The sequence below is a fragment of the Oncorhynchus mykiss genome, chromosome 13, assembly GCF_057628025.1.
Source record: "Oncorhynchus mykiss isolate SJ-2025 chromosome 13, ASM5762802v1, whole genome shotgun sequence".
NCBI lineage: Eukaryota > Metazoa > Chordata > Actinopteri > Salmoniformes > Salmonidae > Oncorhynchus > Oncorhynchus mykiss.
The window spans coordinates 990088-1000495 of NC_143034.1; the positions used below are offsets into that span (position 1 = coordinate 990088).

At 48.4% G+C, this 10408-nt stretch overlaps 1 protein-coding gene across 2 annotated transcripts; it reads right to left on the reverse strand.

Annotated features, from left to right (window-relative positions):
- Positions 1–563: 563 nt before the first annotated feature.
- On the reverse strand, positions 564–10174 carry plk1 (polo-like kinase 1 (Drosophila)). 2 transcript variants are annotated; one of them, XM_090194641.1, is made up of 10 exons: positions 8540–10174; positions 7955–8123; positions 7035–7179; positions 5707–5800; positions 3755–3977; positions 3467–3607; positions 2971–3048; positions 2231–2385; positions 1715–1897; positions 564–1611 (listed from the first exon to the last, which is right to left on the reverse strand). In XM_090194641.1, exons 1-10 carry the CDS (start codon positions 8900–8902, stop codon positions 1420–1422), a joined length of 1743 nt encoding a protein of 580 aa, XP_090050767.1. In that variant the 5' UTR covers positions 8903–10174; the 3' UTR covers positions 564–1419. The 2 variants fall into 2 exon arrangements, with proteins under 2 accessions (XP_090050767.1, XP_090050766.1); XM_090194640.1 differs by having other exon boundaries at positions 3467–3610.
- Between the last annotated feature and the right edge of the window lie 234 nt (positions 10175–10408).

Here is a 10408-nt window from a genome sequence, read left to right on the forward strand (position 1 = left end):
GGTTTACAGTAACACCCTGTTCAGTTGGATTCTCTTCACCATTCTAGGTTTACAGTAACACCCTGTTCAGTTGGATTCTCTTCACCATTCTAGGTTTACAGTAACAGACCCAGTTCAGTTGGATTCTCTTCACTATTCTAGGTTTACAGTAACACACCCTGTTCAGTTGGATTCTCTTCACTATTCTAGGTTTACAGTAACACCCTGTTCAGTTGGATTCTCTTCACTATTCTAGGTTTACAGTAACACCCTGTTCAGTTGGATTCTCTTCACTATTCTAGGTTTACAGTAACACACCCTGTTCAGTTGGATTCTCTTCACCATTCTAGGTTTACAGTAACACCCTGTGAAGTTGGATTCTCTTCACCATTCTAGATTTACAGTAACACACCCTGTTCAGTTGTATTCTCTTCACCATTCTAGGTTTACAGTAACACACCCGTTCAGTTGGACTCTTCACCATTCTAGGTTTACAGTAACACCCTGTTCAGTTGGACTCTTCCTACCCATAGTGCTTTGAGTTTAGTCTGCTTTCAAGTGAATGACGACAACCAGTGAAACACCTCTTTCAAGACTTTATTAAATGTGGAAGAATATTGAACTTTTAAAAACATGTTTAATGAACCCTTCAGAAAGTTTTGTACAAGAGGAAAGGCTTCATGTTGAAAACGACACGTAAAAACAGGTAAAAAAGGCAGAGAAGCACGAACATGATACAGTCTGTCAGCACGGTCCGTTACACACCTCACCTGGTGAACTACAGACCAGACAGGGTAGGGGGAGTCTGACCACACCTCACCTGGCGAACTACAGACCAGACAGGGTAGGGGGAGACTGACCACACCTCACCTGGCGAACTACAGACCAGACAGGGTAGGGGGAGACTGACCACACCTCACCTGGCAAACTACAGACCAGACAGGGTAGGGGGAGTCTGACCACACCTCACCTGGCGAACTACAGACCAGACAGGGTAGGGGGAGACTGACCACACCTCACCTGGCGAACTACAGACCAGACAGGGTAGGGGGGAGTCTGACCACACCTCACCTGGCAAACTACAGACCAGACAGGGTAGGGGGAGACTGACCACACCTCACCTGGCAAACTACAGACCAGACAGGGTGGTGGAATAAAGACAGGGTGTTAATTCAGACAAACACAGACCAGAGAGACAGACAGGGTAGTGGGACTGACCACTTGGTGACTATAATAAAGACGTTGTTTCAACATTAGAGACCGTTGGAAGATCCAGCAGTCTGACTGGCTTATTGTGACAACCCTGAGCACCCCTCAGGCACACTGATTGGCCAGCAGAAGGCAGGAAGTGGATTATAGTCAGGGGGGGGGGGGGGTAAACACCTTGCCCTCCACCCTGGGCTGTGATTGGCTGCGGGGCCAGAGGGAGGAGGTGGTTGGTCAGTGAGGCGTGGAGGACTTGCAGGACAATAGTTTGGCCACCATTAGTCGGGCGTATCGCATCCTGCTGGCCAGCTCCTTACAGCAGCCAAACTCCTCGATCAGAGACATCTTATAGGTCCGGAAGTCTCTCTTCTCGTCGATGAAGGACACAGCACCCATCAGAGGACACAGGATCAACTTGGTGTGGTCCTACAGAAGAGAGATCTCTATATCATCTATCACAATAACTTGATGAGACCGAGAGAGAAGGAGACCGAGAGAGAAGGAGGAGGAGAGAGGAGGAGGAGAGTACCTGGAAGAAGTTGATCTGCACGGTACCGTTGGTGAGGTGGAGGACGATGGCCGACTTGGTTCTGAACCAGTGGCTGAGGTACGGCAGACGGGCCAGCTCGTCTCCGTCACGAGGCGTGATGTTGGCGCCCGCCTTCAGAAGGTGCTCCGACATGTAGTTACGGAAGTACTTCAACAACGTGATCTGGGGAGGGCAGAGGTCACAGGTCAGCTAGGCTCTAACCCTTTAACAGACATCTAGTTATAGAAGTACTGCAACAACGTGATCTGGGGAGGGCAGAGGTCACAGGTCAGCTAGGCTCTAACCCTTTAACAGACATCTAGTTATAGAAGTACTACAACAACGTGATCTGGGGAGGGCAGAGGTCACAGGTCAGCTAGGCTCTAACCCTTTAACAGACATCTAGTTATAGAAGTACTACAACATGATCTCGGGAGGGGCTTTAATCCCAATGCTATCCGAAAGTTAGCCTGATGCTAGCCACAGCCATAGAGAAGCACTAGCAGCGACGCTAACCTTCTTGGATAGCGTAGCGGGGTAGGAGCGGACACTGAGGTAGCTCTCGGCAGCCATCTTGTCGATGTACTGAAGACTGTCTCCGTCAGCGTACATGATCATCCTGGTACAGTCGTTAAACAACACCCCCACGCTGTTGTCACACAGCTGATAGCCTGCAACAGAGGTCAGAGGTTACACAACCCTCCATTCAGAGAGCATCACATGGACACAGGGTTGACAGAGAGCATCACATGGACACAGGGTTGACAGAGAGCATCACATGGACACAGGGTTGACAGGGTGACACAGGGTTGACATGGTGACAGAGAGCATCACATGGACACAGGGTTGCCATGGTGACAGAGAGAGCATCACATGGACACAGGGTTGCCATGGTGACAGAGAGAGCATCACATGGACACAGGGTTGACAGAGAGCATCACATGGTCACAGGGTTGACAGAGAGCATCACATGGTCACAGGGTTGACATGGTGACAGGTTTGACATGGTGACAGAGAGAGCATCACATGGACACAGGGTTGAGAGAGCATCACATGGACACAGGGTTGACATGGTGACACAGGGTTGACATGGTGACAGAGAGAATCACATGGACACAGGGTTGCCATGGTGACAGAGAGCATCACATGGACACAGGGTTGACATGGTGACAGAGCGCATCACATGGACACAGGGTTGACATGGTGACAGAGAGAGCATCACATGGACACAGGGTTGCCATGGTGACAGTTGTTACCCAGTCCGTATTTGTCGCTGTAGTCGACCCACTTGCTGATCCAAAAGATGGGGACACAGGCTGGGTCCTCTGCCTCCTCTGGAAACACAGGGGTTAGAGGTCAGGGGTCAGAGGAACCCTGTTGACAGCACATCATACCTAACAGAGGTCGATATGTTGGGCTGTGTCGTACCCATGCGTAAGTCCTCTCTCCGAGGGCTTGGCAGTGTGTGTGTCTCGTACCCATGCGTATGAGTCCTCTCTCCGAGGGCTTGGCAGTGTGTGTGTGTCTCGTACCCATGCGTATGAGTCCTCTCTGAGCGCTTGGCAGTGTGGGTGTGTGTGTGTCTCGTACCCATGCGTATGAGTCCTCTCTCCGAGGGCTTGGCAGTGTGTGTGTGTCTCGTACCCATGCGTATGAGTCCTCTCTCCGAGGGCTTGGCAGTGTGTGTGTGTCTCGTACCCATACGTATGAGTCCTCTCTCCGAGGGCTTGGCAGTGTGTGTGTGTCTCGTACCCATGCGTATGAGTCCTCTCTCCGAGGGCTTGGCAGCGTTGCAGGTGTCGAGTTGCTGCAGCAGGTCACTCAGGTGGCAGTCTGTGGCCTCGGGAATCTCTCTGAGCAGTGGCTCATCTTTCTGTTCCACCTTCTCTGTCCCTGCTGAAGAGACACAGACACTAAACCCCAGGCTGAAGGAAGGGAGGAAAGGAAGGGAGGAAAGGAAGGGAGGAAAGGAAGGGAGGAAAGGAAGGGAGGAAAGGAAGGGAGGAAAGGAGAGGGACCCCTACGTAGTGTGAATCTAACCCTTGTTGTTGAGAGAGGTGAGCGGGCGTCTCTGGCTGGGCTCCAGAGAGGAGGGAGCGATGGAGAAGCGCGGGGGCACGGTGAGGCAGGTGGTGGGGAGACGCAGGGGGATGTACCCCTCGGTGAAGAACTCATCGGTCAGCAGCTGGGAGACGGTGGGCCGCTGGGACGGGTCGGCATGCAGCATCCGCTTGATCAGAGACGCCGCCACAGGGTTGATTTGCTACAGAACAAAAACGTGGGAGAGAAGATGAAGAAACTGCCATAAAAACAGATGACCTTTGATAGCGTAGAAGGAATGGGTGGTGTTAGCTCACCCAGGGGGTAGTGTAGTGGTATGGGTGGTGTTAGCTCACCCAGGGGGTAGTGTAGTAGTAATGGGTGGTGTTAGCTCACCCAGGGGGTAGTGTAGTAGTAATGGGTGGTGTTAGCTCACCCAGGGGGTAGTGTAGTAGTAATGGGTGGTGTAGGCTCACCCAGGGGGTAGTGTAGTAGTAATGGGTGGTGTTAGCTCACCCAGGGGGTAGTGTAGTAGTAATGGGTGGTGTTAGCTCACCCAGGGGGTAGTGTAGTAGTAATGGGTGGTGTTAGCTCACCCAGGGGGTAGTGTAGTAGTAATGGGTGGTGTTAGCTCACCCAGGGGGTAGTGTAGTAGTAATGGGTGGTGTTAACTCACCCAGGGGGTAGTGTAGTAGTAATGGGTGGTGTTAGCTCACCCAGGGGGTAGTGTAGTAGTAATGGGTGGTGTTAGCTCACCCAGGGGGTAGTGTAGTAGTAATGGGTGGTGTTAACTCACCCAGGGGGTAGTGTAGTAGTAATGGGTGGTGTTAGCTCACCCAGGGGGTAGTGTAGTAGTTATGGGTTGTGTAGGCACACCTAGTGGGGTAGTGTAGTAGTGTAGTAGTGAGTAGTAGTAATGGGTAGTTTTAACTCACCCAGGGGGTAGTGTGGTAATGGGTGGTTTTAGTGTAGTGTAGTAGTAATGGGTGGTGTTTTTTTTTTAACCTTTATTTAACCAGGCAAGTCAGGTAAGAACAAATTCTTATTTTCAATGACAGCCTAGGAACAGTGGGTTAACTGCCTGTTCAGGGGCAGATGGACAGATTTGTACCTTGTCAGCTCGGGGGTTTGAACTCGCAACCTTCCGGTTACTAGTCCAACGCTCTAACCACTAGGCTACCCTGCCGCCCCTTGGGGATGGTATGGTTGGTGTTAGCTCACCCAGGGGGTAGTGTAGTAGTAATGGGTGGTGTTAGCTCACCCAGGGGGTAGTGTAGTGGTAATGCGTGGTGTTAGCTCACCCAGGGGGTAGTGTAGTAGTAATGGGTGGTGTTACCCAGGGGATGGTATGGGTGGTGTTAGCTCACCCAGGGGGTAGTGTAGTGGTAATGCGTGGTGTTAGCTCACCCAGGGGGTAGTGTAGTAGTAATGGGTGGTGTTAGCTCACCCAGGGGGTACTGTAGTAGTAATGGGTGGTGTTAGCTCACCCAGGGGGTAGTGTAGTTGTAATGGGTGGTGTTAGCTCACCCAGGGGGTAGTGTAGTAGTAATGGGTGTTGTTAACTCACCCAGGGGATAGTGTAGTAGTAATGGGTGGTGTTAACTCACCCAGGGGGTAGTGTAGTAGTAATGGGTGGTGTTACCCAGGGGATGTATGGGTGGTGTTAGCTCACCCAGGGGGTAGTGTAGTGGTAATGGGTGGTGTTAGCTCACCCAGGGGGTAGTGTAGTGGTAATGGGTGGTGTTAACTCACCCAGGGGGTAGTGTAGTGGTAATGGGTGGTGTTAACTCACCCAGGGGATAGTGTAGTAGTAATGGGTGGTGTTAACTCACCCAGGGGGTAGTGTAGTGGTAATGGGTGGTGTTAACTCACCCAGGGGGTAGTGTAGTGGTAATGGGTGGTGGTAACTCACCCAGGGGGTAGTGTAGTGGTAATGGGTGGTGGTAACTCACCCAGGGGATGGTGTAGTTGTTCTTTTTGATGCGGTTGTAGGTCTCCTTCAGACAAGACGTCTCAAATGGAGGTTTACCAACCAGCAGAGTGTACCTGAGAGAGATGGAGCCTGTTACAATACAGACCACTACTGGGGCCCAGGGAGAGTATTAGATATGTGTTGAGGTGGTCCTACTGGGGCCCAGGGAGAGTATTAAATATGTGTTGCGGTGGTCCTACTGGGGCCCAGGGAGAGTATTAGATATGCGTTGCGGTGGTCCTACTGGGGCCCAGGGAGAGTATTAGATATGTGTTGCGGTGGTCCTACTGGGGCCCAGGGAGAGTATTAGATATGTGTTGCGGTGGTCCTACTGGGGCCCAGGGAGAGTATTAGATATGCGTTGCGGTGGTCCTACTGGGGCCCAGGGAGAGTATTAGATATGTGTTGCGGTGGTCCTACTGGGGCCCAGGGAGAGTATTAGATATGTGTTGCGGTGGTCCTACTGGGGCCCAGGGAGAGTATTAGATATGTGTTGCGGTGGTCCTACTGGGGCCCAGGGAGAGTATTAGATATGCGTTGCGGTGGTCCTACTGGGGCCCAGGGAGAGTATTAGATATGTGTTGAGGTGGTCCTACTGGGGGACCCAGATATAGTTTTAGGATATGTGTTGAGGTGGTCAGTACGAAGCCTGTTGGATCCAGATAGATTATTAAATATGTGTTGAGGTGGTCCTACTGGGGCCCAGATATAGTATTAGATGTGTTGAGGTGGTCAGTATGAAGCCTGCTGGACCCAGATAGAGTATTAATTATGTGTTGAGGTGGTCCTACTGGGGGACCCAGATAGAGTATTAATTATGTGATGAGGTGGTCTGTACGAAGCCTGTTGGACCCAGATAGAGTATTAATTATGTGTTGAGGTGGTCCTACTGGGGGACCCAGATAGAGTATTACATGTGTTGAGGTGGTCCTACTGGGGCCCAGATAGAGTATTAATTATGTGTTGAGGTGGTCAGTAGGATGCCTGTTGGACCCAGATATAATATTAATTATGTGTTGAGGTAGTCAGTAGGATGCCTGTTGGACCCAGATAGAGTATTGGGAGATGGTGAATATGTATCGTCTCCCTTTACGGTCCACAAGCCACTATGACAGATTTGTTACCAGCCCCATCTTCGTCTGTTGCCATGCTTGGCATAAAAAAAGGACCGTGTTTTGTAATGACTCTAAAACAAGATGTGTATTAGCAAGTAGTAATGTGGTACGTTGCTCAGTTTAAATTTATTGTGACCAGAACTACTTTGAAAACAGATACTGCGACATTTGTTCTAGTCTGCGTTTCACTTACAGGATACAGCCCAGAGACCAGACGTCGACCTCGAAGCTGTGTCCTTTCTTACAGAGAACCTCCGGGGCGATGTAGTTCGGTGTTCCACACAGCGTCTTCTTACGTTCCCCATCAAATTCTATTGTAGTGGCAAGGCCAAAGTCACCTGGGGAGAAGACAGATAGGTGTTTAGACAAGGTGCTGTACAGAGGTGCGTATAGAGGCTTAATGAATACAGCCCCGGTTTGTGTGTGTAGAGGCGCATTGTCAAACTACTCGTTGGTGTACATTCTGAACCAGCCCATCGTGTGTGTGTGTGTGTAGTGGTGTTCATTCTGAACCAGCCCATCGTGTGTGTGTGTGTGTAGTGGTGTTCATTCTGAACCAGCCCATCGTGTGTGTAGTGGTGTTCATTCTGAACCAGCCCATCGTGTGTGTGTGTGTGTGTAGTGGTGTTCATTCTGAACCGGCCCATCGTGTGTGTAGTGGTGTTCATTCTGAACCAGCCCATCGTGTGTGTGTGTGTGTGTGTGTGTAGTGGTGTACATTCTGAACCGGCCCATCGTGTGTGTAGTGGTGTACATTCTGAACCGGCCCATCGTGGTGTACATTCTGAACCAGCCCATCGTGTGTGTAGTGGTGTACATTCTGAACCGGCCCATCGTGGTGTTCATTTTGAACCAGCCCACCGTGTGTGTAGTGGTGTACATTCTGAACCAGCCCATCGTGTGTGTGTGTGTGTAGTGGTGTACATTCTGAACCAGCCCATCGTGTGTGTAGTGGTGTACATTCTGAACCGGCCCATCGTGGTGTTCATTTTGAACCAGCCCACCGTGTGTGTGTGTGTGTGTAGTGGTGTACATTCTGAACCAGCCCACCAAGCGTGTGTAGTGGTGTTCATTCTGCAGTAGTCGTACATGGAGTGTGTGTGACCTGCGTACCTATCTTGACATCCATGTCATCGCTGAGGAAGATGTTTCCTAGTTTCAGGTCTCTGTGTATCACTCTGTTGTTGTGGAGGTACTGACAGCCTTTAACCAGCTGCATCATATAATACCGAGCCTCCGGCTCCGTTACAGCCTTACGACGCTTATGCAGCTCCAACAGAGACTGGGGGGGGGGAGGACACAGACAGGGGGGTTAGCAACTATTATAAACTCACTAGGTTAACTTGTCTTCTTAGGGTTTACTTCTGAATGTCTGATTAAGGGGGGGGGGGGGGGGGGCATGTACTTAGCCTAAGTTGTCATGCCAAGAAAAACAGCTTTCAGTAATTTGCACAAAATCATAACTACTTTTAAAGTCCACGAGTTGTAAATAACTTTCATTCAAAAGCACAAAAGTTAAACCTAAAACGACTTATATAATCCCAGCTAGTCACCCTGTGGACAAGTTGTGGTTAACAACTAGTCTTGTTGACAAGTCTTGACGTTTCAAGCTACAGTAAGCTAGTAAAAATACACTGTTAGCAAAGAACAACTTATCGAAGTAAAATGTTTAAAATCAATGAACAAAAATCAACTCACCCGTCGCCTGCAAATTTCCAACACAACAAACACGAAGTCGTCGTCCTCGAAAAAGCCGTGAAATCCCACAATGTGCGGATTGTCGAGACTCTTATGAATGGAGATTTCAGAGCTCATCTTCTCCCTCTGGTGAGGTTTGACTATCATGGATTTGGGGACGACTTTACCGGCGAAAACCTCTTTGGTTTCCATATCTGTGATTTCGTAGCATTTGGCAAAGCCTCCTTTCCCGAGGAATCGTCCCCGGCTGTATTTCTTCAGTGTCCGGGGATCTACGAGAATATCTGGGATGTCTTTGAGAGGTGCCGATTTGGGGTCGACGTTTGTCGACGGATTCACCGCCTTGGCTACCGGCGCACTCATATTTTATATATAATATATATTATTAAAAAATAATAAAAAGTGCTCTGAAATGTTACGAAAACAAAAAAAATACAGAAAAAAGAGATACAAGTTGACAATCTAAGAAAAATATATATATAATTTTAAAAAATAAAATAAATCGAATATATATATATCTCACTTTGAGACAGGCTGGCTAGCCAACCATCCACCCTTCCGAGCAAAACCACTTGAATTCAAATCAAAACTAACCAATTCAGGTGCCCCAAATTAGCTCAAATGTAGCGTATGATACCCAATAATCAATCGATTTAACTAAATATACTTGAATAGTGTTGCAAAAACAAAACAAAAGGTAATAAATGAGTTTTTCCCACCGCCGCTGTGTACTTCGCTCTTCGTTTGAACAACAGCGTCAACTAGCTAGCTGTAAGTTTAAATGCTGCTCCGGTCGTTACAGCCGCCTGTGATTGGTCCTGACGATTTGAAATTACATGCTGCAGCCGCTAAGCAACATGGGAAGGTTTCAACTATGAGCCAATTACTGAGCAGGAAGTTCATATGCGCAAGCACCGATTGGTTAAAATCCTGTAGATAACGCCTCTATCTTTCTTAAACTCGAACCAATCACCGACCAAAAAAACAGACGACAACCAAAATGAATTGTGGGAAATGTAGTAGCTTGTATTTTCACAAACGCACCTTGGAGATAATATTATTTCGTGTGAGTTAGAAAAACACCAAGAAGGGAAAATAAAACGTTATTATTACAATCCATCGCCGATAAACAATACGTGTATGTTTTAGGTAAATATAAACAATAGAACTGTTGACAAATGTAAACTCCGTCTGACACTGATGAGCCTGACTTCTCTCACCAAATTCACGACAATTTCTTTAGGAATGTAGTGAAGTAAAGTAAAAATTGTCAATAATATAAATAGTAAAGTACAGACACCCCCCCCCCCCCCAACAAAAAAACATAAGTAGTACTTCAAAGTAGTAGTTTAAGTAGTTCACACCACTGGTTTTAGGTTAGAGTAAAGGCAGCGTCATGCTTCCCAACAAAAACAGTTTGGACAAGTTCATGCACATATTGGGTGTGTTCGTAAATTCAGTCTGTAGTGCCAGAGGACACTCGCAGGGGTTTGTCTAGGCGTTCGTAAATTCAGAGCGCTGTCAGATTGTCCATTCGTAAATTCAGTGCGTTTCGGCTTTCAGGAACGTTCAGAGAGTACACTGGACGCTCTGACCGAGGAGTAGGGCTGATCAGAGCGTTCTGACCCGTAGATTGATGAGGAATTGAAAAATGGTGTGGTTGAGAGGGATGAGGAAACAGGATCTGTCAAGTCTGGCTGCACAACCGATTGGCAAACGTACTGCAACGAATAAATTAGTCGTAAATATTTCAAAACTAAAAGCATTGTATTTGGGACAAATTATTCACTAAACCCTAAACCTTAACTAAATATTGTGATAAATAATTAAACTGCTTGGAGTAACCCTGGACTGTAAACTGTCATGGTT

Bases quoted from the DNA above. Each gene is read 5' to 3' on its own strand.
- plk1 (XM_090194640.1), bottom strand. From the start codon at position 8,902: ATGAGTGCGCCGGTAGCCAAGGCGGTGAATCCGTCGACAAACGTCGAC. The intron at 3,611-3,754 runs GTTAGATTCACA...GTGTCTCTTCAG, and splicing joins CACCTCTCTCAACAACAAGG to CAGGGACAGAGAAGGTGGAA. The intron at 1,898-2,230 runs GTTAGCGTCGCT...TGCCCTCCCCAG, and splicing joins CCGCTACGCTATCCAAGAAG to ATCACGTTGTTGAAGTACTT.